The following is a 13131-nucleotide window of genomic DNA, read 5'->3' on the forward strand; positions in this document are numbered from 1 at the left end:
TGATATGCAGTCGCTGATGGAGTAATTTTCTATGATTTTAATTATGTAATTTTTTTAATATATTTTCTAGTATATTAATTATATAATTTTTTATTTTCTATAATTTTAATTATGGTTGTTTTAACTTATGCACTTTTTAATTTTTAAGATTTTAATTTGTATTTTTTCAGTTTTTAAATGAAGTGTTTTTAATTAAATATTTATTTTTATTAGTTGCATTTTAAATTGAAGAAAATAAATAGTGAAGGGAAGAGATGGATAAAAGATGGAGGGTTGTATGTGTTGTTTCTTAATTAAGAATGAAGTAAAAAGTGTTGTAGAGCCCATTAATAACGAAAAAATGAGATGGATAAGGGATGAATAAGAGATATGGTTGTGAATGACACAGGACATATTAGTTAAAAGCATTCACAATGGTGGAGTAGCTTAGCCGGCGCCCTAGCCATCGGAGAGTGGCATGGCGTTCGGCTGTCCACCATTGCGTGCTGCTAACAGGTAGGACAAAAAAAGCCCTAGAGCTAGGGCATGGAAGAAATCGGTTAGCCGATTTAATAATTTTTATAATTATTTTATTTATTATTCCAACTCTATAAACTATGTTTTTTTCGGATGTTTTATTTCGTATTTGTCGTTTTTATATTTGTTAGGCTAGAGCATTGGCTGGGCTTTTGCTTGGCTAGAGCATTGATTAGGCTTTTGCTAGTCCATGATGATGTGGCAGAGGGAGTTTTAGGTTGGGCTGTTGCTAGTCCAAACCGATGTGGGTGCTCTAAAAAATAAATACTCATAGATACTTAATTGAGGAATAAAATCCAGGAAGTGGGTGATGCAAAGCATATTTTCTATATTTTTACCCTTAGACTACACATTTTTATGTAAATTATAACTCATCAAATCGTGTTTTCATCGAAGTTTAGGATGTGAAAAGCTGGCTGGAGCTCATTCAAACATTCTATCAAACACTTGGTGTGCTATGCAAAATACAAGTACAAAATGATCTTTGAAGCATTTCATCGAACAATTGGCGTGCACTGATTAATAGTTCCAAACACAGCAGCAGCAGCAACCACCCGATCGGACAGCCAATGCACCACCCGCCCGGGCCGCTTCTTCTTGGCGTGGAGACTCCAGTGGAAACCACCCGCCCGGGTGAATTTTACACCAACAAATCACCCGATCGGGTGAGATTCGTAAAGCATAAAGAGTCCAGAGAAGATGAAATTCCTATCACCCGGCCGGGTGATTTGTTCAGTTTCAAAATCCACCCGACCGGGTGGTTCATCTTTAACTGCAAACTGGCAGTTTCTCGTCAGTTTTTGGGCGGTTTTAGAAAAAGGTAGAAAAGGGAGTTTTTGGGGACGTTTTTGCACGGGGGGAAATTGGAGAGAAAAGAAGGGAGAAGAAGAGGAAGAAGGGACGAGGATCCGGCATCCAATCTTCATCATCTCGGAGACGGACTACCGCCGGCTATCGGGGAACACCATTAGTCTACGGTTTTTCTTCTTTAGCATGTGTGGCTAGTTTGTCTTCATTGCTTCTAACACTAGTAGGATGAATTGATTGTAGAGATTTTATATTTAATCATTCGCTTTGATTTTTGTCTATGGTTCAGATTTTATATATGCTATATTTTGATGCATCTAATGTAGTATATTTCGCCTCTTTCTAATGTCTCTTTAACTTGGAATATGGATGATAACATAGATGAAAAACTTATGAATTTTACCTTGTTCAGAGGAAAATGCATAAGTGAATATTGGTGTAAAAAAGTCTTCAAAGTTGAATTAATACTTACTACGCTTCCGTGGGAGTTTAGTTTGATGAGAAGAAGTTATGTGTTAAGTGTTCAGCTAACCATAATATCTGTTGGCTTTGAAAAGTTAGTCTAGTATTTACTGCGCTTCCGCGGGAATGATAGTCTAATGAGTAGGTACTTTTGGCTATGTGTTCAGGTAGTACCAGTACTATAATTCTTTAAGTATGTTCAGTACTTTTAGAGTGTAAAATTGATCATCGTTGTCAATAGCTTATGAATTTGAATATAGAATCAATACAATAGTGATTCATCCGAATGTTGTTAGGAGCAACATTCTTTATCTCTTGAGTTTCTCTATTTTCGTACTTTAGTTTTTAAATTGTTTTTGAATCTTGTCAAACCTTGTTAAATAATCATACGCCTCCATGTGGTTCGACACTCTTTTACTACAACTACATCTGTACTCTTGCAGAAAGGTTGTAATTTTAGAGCTATTTGATTTACTTGTGTGTTGTTAGTTCATTGATATAAAAGCTCGAAAAATACACATCAAGTTTTGGCGCCGTTGCCGGGGAGGCAACTGGATATTTAATTTAGGATTCTTTTTGTTTTTATTTTTGTATAGTTTTTAACATTTTATTTTTTGTTTCAGAGTTGTAGCTAAAAGACTAAGTCTAGCCAACGACTTTAAACAAATGCGCTAGTTGGGAGGCAACCCAATGAGTTCTTAGTTTTTTTTTCTCTTAATAAATCGAGGGTTTTGTTTACTCAATTCTTTCCTTCGATGTATTTTAATGAATTGAGTATTTTTTATGTTGTTTTAATTTTCTTTTCGTGTATGAGCAACATGGAGATATGACTCACATTGGAGCCTATAGGGTAGCACACCTGCAAAGGAATGTACATCCACCCTCCCACCCGAATGCACTATGGACATCATGCCAAGTTTGTGGGAGTTTTCTATCCCTTTACTTTTTATGTTCTTCTTTGCATGCATTGAGGACAATGAAACATTCAAGTTTGGGGGGGGTCGTTGAGTTTGAATGATTTTTATGCATGATGCATGTTTCTTGGGTGTATTGTATGCTAAAGGTGTTTTGAATCAATGTAATTGACGGGTACATGCTTTATCTTCGGCTTTCTGGTTGGGAAATCTTGCTTGATTTTTCTTGATCTTTGAAGCTTAGGATGGATGAAATTTGTGCATGAATTTATTTGAAAGAGTATTTTGTGATTACAACCGATTTCTTGAGTTGATGAGAGTATGAAAGTCACATGTCTTGTGGAAATTATCTTGGATCGATTTGCTTTATCGTGTTGTGTGATTGCATTCATTTGTGTTAATGATATGGGAAGATAAGGCACTAGGATGAACTCCATGACCAAATGATCACATGCCTAGTCCAACAAATGATCCCCTAGAAGCCACTTTGAGCTTAAATCCCCTTTGTTTGTGTAAACACTCAGCCAATCACTTAGCTACTTAAATAAGCCCCATTTTAGCCTCATCAATAAACCTTGCTACTATTTGGGTGCTAAATACAAGTTTGAGCTTTGTTGTTTGAGTTTTGAGTGTTGGGTGGTGTCTTGTAAAAAAGTGTAGACATTTTGAGACTTGATTTAATCTATAGGTGTTGAGAATGAAGTTCTTAAAAAAAAAGATGACCTCCAAATTTGCAAAAGTCGAGGTTTAATTCAAAAAAAATAAGAAGAAAGAAAAACAGAAAAACAGGAAAAAAAATAAAGTTTGATGAAATAAAGATAGAGCTTCTATTTTTAAGATGTAATCTTGTCTAGAATGGATCTCAAGTTTGGGGGAGTGAAAGTTTGGTTGTAAAGTGTTATTGTTTGATTCCTTGGAAGGAAGTTGTAGGAGGAAAGAATTTGGCACTCAAATGTGTAGCTTTTGAGCTCACTATCCATATTTATCCTACCTCATCCCTAGCCCCATTACAACATTTAATTAAGACCTTGAACCTTATTGTTGATACATTGTGGATGTTTTGTAAATAGCTTGGTAGAGTTAAAGAAGTTTGATTTGAAATCCGCGAGTCTATGTGATTAGTAATGTTTGACGAGTCAATGACGACGGTTTGAGTTGTATGATCTTATGCTTGGACTTACTTTGACGTGCACCTTGACTTGAAATTCTAGGTGGATGAGTGATTGTTCTTGAGAGTGGGAAATTTTGATTAGAAATGTTTGAGGTTTAGATTTTGTCATTCACGTCCCTACTTGATTCTTTGTGATGAAAACTTTTTTGGGTTAGACTTTGTTGAGTTATTGTGCTTAAAATCAATCTTGCTCGAGGGCGAGTAAGAGCTCAAGTATGGGGGTATTTGATGCGAAGCATATTTTCTATATTTTTCCCCTTAGACTACACATTTGTATGTAAATTATAACTCATCAAATCGTGTTTTCATCGAAGTTTAGGATGTGAAAAGCTGGCTGGAGCTCATTCAAACATTCTATCAAACACTTGGTGAGCTATGCAAAATACAAGTGCAGAATCATCTTTGAAGCATTTCATCGAACAATTGGTGTGCACTGATTAATAGTTCCAAACACAGCAGCAACAACCACCCGATCGGGCAGCCAACGCACCACCCGCCCGGGCCGCTTCTTCTTGGCGTGGAGACTCCAGTGGAAACCACCCGCCCGGGTGAATTTTACACCAACAAATCACCCGGTCGGGTGAGATTCGTAAAGCATAAAGAGTCCAGAGAAGATGAAATTCCTATCACCCGGCCGGGTGATTTGTTCAGTTTCAAAATCCACCCGACCGGGTGGTTCATCTTTAACTGCAAATTGGCAGTTTCTCGTTTTGGGCGGTTTTGGAAAAAGGTAGAAAAGGGAGTTTTTGGGGACGTTTTTGCACGGGGGAAATTGGAGAGAAAAGAAGGGAGAAGAAAAGGAAGAAGGGAGGAGGGTCCGGCATCCAATCTTCATCATCTCGGAGACGGACTACCGCCGGCTATCGGGGAACACCATTAGTCTATGGTTTTTCTTCTTTAGCATGTGTGGCTAGTTTGTCTTCATTGCTTCTAACACTAGTAGGATGAATTGATTGTAGAGATTTTATATTTAGTCATTCGCTTTGATTTTTGTCTATGGTTCAGATTTTATATATGCTATATTTTGATGCATCTAATGTAGTATATTTTTCGCCTCTTTCTAATGTCTCTTTAACTTAGAAATTGGATGATAACGTAGATGAAAAACTTATGAATTTTACCTTGTTCAGAGGAAAATGCATAAGTGAATATTGGTGTAAAAAAGTCTTCAAAGTTGAATTAATACTTACTACGCTTCCGTGGGAGTTTAGTTTGATGAGAAGAAGTTATGTGTTAAGTGTTCAGCTAACCATAATATCTGTTGGCTTTGAAAAGTTAGTCTAGTATTTACTGCGCTTCCGCGGGAATGATAGTCTAATGAGTAGGTACTTTTGGCTATGTGTTCAGGTAGTACCAGTACTATAATTCTTTAAGTATGTTCAGTACTTTTAGAGTGTAAAATTGATCATCGTTGTCAATAGCTTATGAATTTGAATATAGAATCAATACAATAGTGATTCATCCGAATGTTGTTAGGAGCAACATTCTTTATCTCTTGAGTTTCTCTATTTTCGTACTTTAGTTTTTAAATTGTTTTTGAATCTTGTCAAACCTTGTTAAATAATCATACGCCTCCATGTGGTTCGACACTCTTTTACTACAACTACATCTGTACTCTTGCAGAAATGTTGTAATTTTAGAGCTATTTGATTTACTTGTGTGTTGGTAGTTCATTGATATAAAAGCTCGAAAAATACACATCAGTAGGTTTAAAAACTTTATATCAAAAAACAACTAATTTACGGCAATAAATTTAAAATAGTTTGTGGTTTATTTATATTACTTATATTATGTATAATTCAACAAAGTTTACTAAAAAGTAATAAGACGCACCTATAATTTATCACTTAACTCAATAGTTACCTAGCAATAATTTATCAGAAATGCGACTATTTAATTTAAATGAGCTCAATCAATTTGTTGTTAATATAGTTGTCAACTGCTCGGCAAAAAGAAATTAATCAAAGAATAAATCCTACCTAAATATCACCTAACTCATAACTTGTATGACTACTGACTCACATGCGTGTTGATAAAAAATTCCAAAATAATAATAACAATAACAACAACAATAATAATATTAATAATCCTGGTTAATAAAATTGAAGACACACTAGTGCACTAGACTTATAACCAAAATATTGGAAAGAATGATACAAACGGGCAATAATACAATTTTGATCTAGTTAATAGTATTTAGTAACATTGTGACTATTAATTTATTTTATGAAATGCGACAATATTATTTTAAATGGGGTAAGTGGAATCTAACTTTTATCAAAAATAAAAACTAAAAATATCATTACTCGTAAACTTATCATTATTCATTTATTTTTCCTTGGCCCATCCCCAATAAATACATAAAACTAGGTCAAACTTGAACCAAATATGAATTCTACTATTAAACTTTAAGTTTATAGAGTTATGGAGCAAACAAATTATTTAACTCAACTTTAGAACTCAAATAAATGCAAGAGCAATCATATACACTTATAAGCTTTAATTCAATTGAGTAAACTCAATTTGATTTTTGTAATGTACGATATTGTTTGATCTAGTTATATAGTTCGACATGTCATCTTAAATCAATACAAATTTGGTCATTTCAATATGCCATTTTAGATTCAATGTAGACAAAATTTATTTTATGAGAAATTGACCATACATTAATTTTTTATTTATTTATTTACTATATATATAGTTTGAGGTAAAGATTAGATAATTAATTTCACTTTGAATGAAATTAGGTTATTTCTCGAAATGTCCGTTGCTATAAAATGAGAAAAAAAAAAAAGGAAAACCCAGCTAGATTTCGAAGCATAGAAACCATCGAAAAAAAGGACATGAATTTGTATATGTGTGAAAAACTGCATCGTTATTTTCAGTGTGTACCTGTGTGTGAATTAGCACAAAGCCAAAGCTCTCGCTGACGATTTGCCCTATGCTTCAGCTGTTCTAATACCATTTGCTCCTTCTCTCTCTCCCTCCCTCTATCTAAAGCGCAGGAGAGCTCACATCCGATACTCGAATCTCTTAATCGGATCTCTCCGATTGCTGCTGCATTCGATCTAGGTTCGTTTCTCGCCTGCTTTTTTTTTTCGTTTGCGGTCATTTCCTGAAATGCCTGGATGAGCGCGTAATTTGGTGTTTTGCGATTGATTCTCGGAGTGTTTTCCTGTTTTAAATATAGAGCTGAGTGCGAGAGGTACCAATCTACGACACAATATCTTGTGTTTGTTGTTGAAAAAATAAGGTTGTTGAGGTGAAACTTTCTGATCCTGGATTCCTGGAGCTGGAGATCCGTCTGCTTTTAGCGTTGTTGGTTTATTATTTGTGCATAATTTTTTTGATTTTGTTTGATTAAGCTGCATTTGCCTATCCGTGTATTAATTTGATTTCGAGATTATTACTGAAGTACTCCTATAGGTCACCGTGTAAGCTTGGGACTGCAATTTAAGCTTATTTGTTGTAAACTGAAAACTATCTGGTACGGTTGTGTTTGGTTCCATTGCTGCAGCTAATACCTTATACTATGATCTAAATCTTTAAGCCTTCAAACCTATGGGTTCTATGTGATTCATCAATCAGATTTGTTTGAAGTATTTAAAGTGTTCATTTTTTGAATTTTGGTTGGTTGGTATTTGGCTCCATGAGTTCTTTTCTTAATACTTTTAGTATCTTTGTGAGTTTTTTATCGACTCACACCTAATTATTTTTGTTGCATCAGAAACATGGCTAGCATGGCACAATCTCCAGCGTTGTTAGCTGGGAACTTGGCCTCGAAACCTACTGCTTCAGATCTTCTTGGGAGTTTGTGTAATGGCATTTGTGATGTACCCCTCAAGGCCCTTGGAAGATCCCGTCTTGGAGCGAAAAGAAGAGACTTTTCCATAGTGGCAAAGGTTAAGAAAGGGAAGAAGCACGAATATCCATGGCCAGAAGATCCCGATCTCAATGTGAAGGGTGGAGTGCTTAGCCACCTCTCACCTTTCAAGCCTTTGAAAGAGAAACCAAAACCAGTGACTTTGGATTTTGAGAAACCTCTCATGGATTTGCAAAAGAAAATAGTTGATGTATGGCTCTTTTAATCCTCTATAGTACTCCATCTACCCTGATTGTTTGATCATTCTATATTCAGTAGTAATTTATAAACGCACTGTAATGTGGTCTTGGAAATTAAAATATTCGAGTACTTGAATTTTTGGGAAATGCTTCATTGAAGATTATGATAGCTGATTTGCCTGTAATCATCTATGTGTGAGTCCAACATAGACCAAATAATCACGATGAAGGGAGCATTAGTATTTTCTTCGCTTGAAGCCTAGACATTGAAATTTTGATGTCTTGATTTGATCTTTATTGGTTTTCTTGGTGTAGGTGCAAAAGATGGCAAATGAAACTGGTCTGGATTTCAGTGATCAGATTATCTCACTGGAGAACAAATACCATCAGGTTTAGCCTGTAGCATCTGGTTCTTACTGTCATTGCCATTTTCTGTTCAATAATGTTTTCACTTAATGTTCCATCTTAAGCCACAATTGCATGCCTATCAACTTGTTATGATAAACCGTTTGGGGCCAATTTGAGATTTAGACTGCAATTCGGCGGGCTCTTGTTATTTCCAATCAATGTCATTGGTAATTCATCTTATTTCCCACATTGATTGCAGGCTCTGAAAGACCTATACACTCATTTGACTCCTATACAACGTGTGAACATTGCAAGGCATCCGAACAGACCAACATTCCTTGATCATATCTTCAACATCACAGAGACGGTATGACAGCTATTCTGCTCCAAGCCTCTAGTCTTTATATGCAATTCTGCATAAAATTATCTTAAATATAAAAGTGGGTAGTTCACAAAATAAATAATGAAGGGTGTTATGGAATGCTTAATCTTGTCATTCCCATATGCATAGTTTGTGGAGCTCCATGGTGATCGAGCTGGATATGATGATCCTGCCATCGTCACCGGACTTGGTACAATTAACGGCAGAAGCTACATGTTCATGGGTCATCAGAAGGGCAGGAACACGAAAGAGAATATCCAGAGGAACTTTGGGATGCCCACTCCTCATGGGTATGCATATTGGATTTGGGAAGAGATTATTTTACTATAGTATATCATGAGTTTTTTGCTTTGGAAGCTTGTGTAATGCTGTGTCAAACAATTGAGTTTCTGTTTCCCAACATTTCAGTAAGATTTAAAATGAGACAATTATTTTTGTATTAATTTCTAATGGTGGGATATTTTTTCAACAGCTATAGAAAGGCACTGCGGATGATGTACTATGCAGATCATCATGGATTTCCTATTGTCACTTTCATTGACACTCCCGGGGCTTATGCTGATCTCAAGTCTGAGGAATTGGGCCAAGTATTGGACCACATCTCTGTAGTGAAAATTTATCTTATTGTGAAATGAGATATTGATTTGCTAATTTCTCACTGTTCATCAATAGGGAGAAGCCATTGCATTTAATTTGAGGACCATGTTTGGTTTGAAAGTACCAATTGTGTCAATTGTCATCGGTGAAGGAGGCTCGGGTGGAGCTCTGGCCATTGGTTGTGCTAACAAGCTTTTAATGCTTGAAAATGCAGTTTTCTATGTCGCCAGGTGCTTTGACTGCAACAGTTAATGCTTTTGTTATATCATTACATGCTTTTATGGCTTCTTCAGTTATTTTCATCATGACAGTAATTTGCATATTCATTTAATCCTTGCTTAATTAATCTAATTCTGATCTGTCCTTTCCATTTCCATGCGACAGTCCTGAAGCATGTGCTGCCATCTTATGGAAGACAGCAAAAGCTTCTCCAAAGGTTGGTTCAAGAATGTTAGACCCGGTGTTCAAATAAGGAGTAGATTCCATGATTATAACATGATCTGCTTCTGTTTCTTAACAGGCTGCTGAGAAGCTAAAAATTACAGCTACAGAGCTCATTAAGCTACAAATTTGTGATGGTGCCATCCCTGTAATATTTCCTCTTCATTTGTTTTCTTTTGTAGTTCTAGTCCTTCAATTATTATTTCATTTCATGCTAATAACTACAAAACATTTGGTGAACTGCCAAGCCATCTATAAGCCTGTTATTATCTTCTCGGAAATAACTAATTTTGGAAGATATAGAAAGGTCATATATACTACACATACTGGGAATTTGCATCATTTGCAGTTTGGTTTTAAATTTAAAATCATATACTGATTTCTGCACATCTTTGTAATGCACTGCTAAGATCTTTGGCCCATTCCTTGTAGGAACCTCTCGGCGGTGGACATACGGATCCGCATTGGACTTCTCAACAAATTAAAACTGCAATTATTGAATCAATGGATGTAAGTAGTACATTCATTCTTATCCATTCTAGTAGGTATGCTATACTCATAATAAACCTCGGATGTTTGGTGCCTGCAGGAACTCGTGAAAATGGATACCGAAACTTTATTAAAGCATCGGGCTCAGAAGTTCCGTAAAATGGGTACACTTGAGGTTGGTGGATTCCAAGAAGGAATCCCGGTTGATCCAATTAGAAAAGTCAACATGAAAAAGAAGGAAGATCCTATAGTCCCAATCAGCATGACTTCTGAATCGGAGTTGAGGGACGAGGTTGAAAAGCTGAAACATCAGGTATTGGAAGCTAGTAAGTCATCCGGAACAGCAGCACGCCCACAGAGGGGTTTGAAAGAGATGATGGAAAAGTTGGAGATAGAGATCGACTATGAATACGATGAAGCTGTAAAAGCTCTGGGTATGGAGGACAAGTTTTTGACCCTGAGAGAAGAAGCTGCAAAGGGGAGAAATCTACCTGCTTTGGATGAAAAGATTGAACAGCTAAAGGGTGAACTTGCCAAAAATCTCCCTTTTGCTCCCAATTACAACAGCCTGATATCGAAGATTGAAATGCTGAAAGAGTTATCCAAGTCGGGCACCAACAAAGATGAACTGAAAATCGAAATTAATAAGAGATTTGGTGAGTTCATGAATCGGCCTGATGTGAAACTCAAGGTTGAGACGCTCAAGGCTGAAATTGCAAATTTAGGATTAGGAGCGTCAGATCTCGATTCCAATCTGGAGATAAAGGAGAAGGTCATGCAATTGAATGGAGAGTTGGAGTCAGAATTTAAGACTGTTCTTAAATCCCTGGGGCTGCAGGTGGTTCCTAGAAACCAAGACGCCGCCTTGGAAAAGATAAATGCCTTCAATGAAGAAGTCCACATGATTATCGATGATGTTGTCAATTCATCAGATTTGAAAGAAAGGATCGAGCTGCTGAAGGCAGAGATGGAGATACTTGGGAACTCACCAGACGAAGACTCCAAAGCTAAGATTCTATCTTTGGTTGCAGAAATGAAGCAAACTATCGAGGACGCCATAACTTTTCCAGAATTGAAAGAAAAGCACGAAAGACTCACAGCTGAGATATTAGAATCTTCAAATGGGAGTCTTAATCAAGAGGAGGAAGAAGATTCTCAAATAAAAGTAAACCAGGACACCAATCACCGTACCTTCGTCTGATGTAAGTCTGCATATCTTTATATTCACCACCATTGTTTCATCCCTAGCTAGCTAGCAATACAATGTTCGTGAAAATCTTTGTCGACTAATTCAGGCATCGATGAAGCTGCATCAAGAATCAGGAAGCCACTTTCTTCGAGCACTCAATGCCGTTGGCGAAGGTCATATGTATCGGTTTTTCCGCTCTGCCATTGTACTTTCTTGGATTCGTCGTTTTTATCACCCCCGGATTATGGTCATTTTTAGTTCAATCTTATTGCTTGTTCCCCATTTTTAAGGAATAGATTATCTTTACTTTGAGTTGCTGGGGAAATCAAGCATATTTAATGAGGTCTGTAATAGACTAATTATGTTGTCTTCGAAACCTTAATAAATTTTATTAGGTCCACAGTTAATTCGCTATAGATTACATTTTAAAATGGATCGTTTTTCTTTCTTTTTGGAATAATTTATTAGTTAATTCGCTCATTTTAGTTTCGAAATAATCTATTTTCGTGTAGCATGGAACGCACCTTGATTCTTATTAATGAGATGTGAAACGTTGTCTACATTATTATCAAAAAATATATACTGATGTATTCTGACAACTAAACAACAATTATAAATTTATGGAATCCGAATTGAGATACACCAACCATACCTAGTAATAGTATAGTAGGTGGCGCCATATATTATCTAGAATTATTTTATCAAACAAACACTTTTAATTCAAACAGTAAGTGTCGAATTAGGCACACCTTTAAAAAATGAAGGTGGTGTACCTAAGAGCATCCTTGACCCTGGCCCGAATTCAGGCCCCAAGTCCTCCCATATTATCATTCTCATAAATTTGAGTCTCAGGCCACAACTGCTCTAACCCTGCAGGCCACAACTAATAAATTGCACTATTCACAACTTCAACCTATTTTACTCGTAAATACAATACGTTGAACAATTCAAACCGGGAAAATACATTGTTCAGTAGAAATTAAAATTACAAATCCTAGACAAAACAAATTAAAAATCCTTGAAAATAAAAATACAAGTCATACATTTTTTTTAAAAAAAGGATAAAACTACTACTTCTTCATTTGTGCGCGAAGGTAGGCGATCATCTCATGGTGCAACTCGATATCGAACTCCGACATTGTCGAGGTATCCCTCGATGTCAACTCCGTCAGCTGGCTCATCCGCCAGGTAATACTCATCTCCGACATAGAGTCGGAGATCTTATCCAAAGACTGATTGGGCGGCGGTGGCGGCATAGCGGAGTAGCTCGCAGTTGCCTTCCCCTTTGCTTTGAGTGCTAGGGGATGAGAAGAAGACGTCGTCGTCCGTCACGTTGAGGTCGATCGTCTGACCTCCTTCGCTCGAAGAGTAGTTTCCGACAGCGGAAACTTTGGTTCTCTTCGGCGCCCCACTTGCCGTCGGTTCGGCACCACCGGTGTACTTCGGGCTCTTCTCGACAATCCTCCAAACGTCGAAGTACTTGAAGTGCTTCTTCCCTTCAGCGAAGAACTCCGCCTTGGCCTTCTCCACGAGGTCCATCTCGTTGTGCCGCTCGGCCACATCCGGATTACGTTGGTCCACTTGCCATTCCACTTGTTCATCTCCTTCTGGACCCGACTCTAATGCTTGCGCAGCTTCACGTAGCTACGCTCAAACGACCCTCTAGGACGACCAGCGTTGTACTTCTCCGCAGTCCGCTGCCAGAACACCTTGCCGCTCTGCTGGCTGCCGATGATAGGATCCTCGGAGACGT

At 37.1% G+C, this 13131-nt stretch overlaps 1 protein-coding gene across 1 annotated transcript; it reads left to right on the forward strand.

Moving 5' to 3' along the window:
• The first annotated feature begins 6683 nt into the window (after positions 1 to 6683).
• Positions 6684 to 11809, forward strand: LOC121785036 (acetyl-coenzyme A carboxylase carboxyl transferase subunit alpha, chloroplastic-like). Its single transcript, XM_042183374.1, has 12 exons — positions 6684 to 6942; positions 7598 to 7943; positions 8248 to 8322; positions 8540 to 8647; positions 8792 to 8952; positions 9135 to 9249; positions 9335 to 9489; positions 9644 to 9695; positions 9780 to 9848; positions 10133 to 10210; positions 10290 to 11391; positions 11485 to 11809. The coding sequence occupies exons 2-11, from the start codon at positions 7602 to 7604 to the stop codon at positions 11388 to 11390; spliced, it is 2256 nt and encodes a 751-aa protein (XP_042039308.1). The 5' UTR covers positions 6684 to 6942; positions 7598 to 7601; the 3' UTR covers position 11391; positions 11485 to 11809.
• Positions 11810 to 13131: the final 1322 nt, after the last annotated feature.

The sequence above is a fragment of the Salvia splendens genome, chromosome 2 (genome assembly GCF_004379255.2).
Source record: "Salvia splendens isolate huo1 chromosome 2, SspV2, whole genome shotgun sequence".
Lineage (NCBI taxonomy): Eukaryota > Viridiplantae > Streptophyta > Magnoliopsida > Lamiales > Lamiaceae > Salvia > Salvia splendens.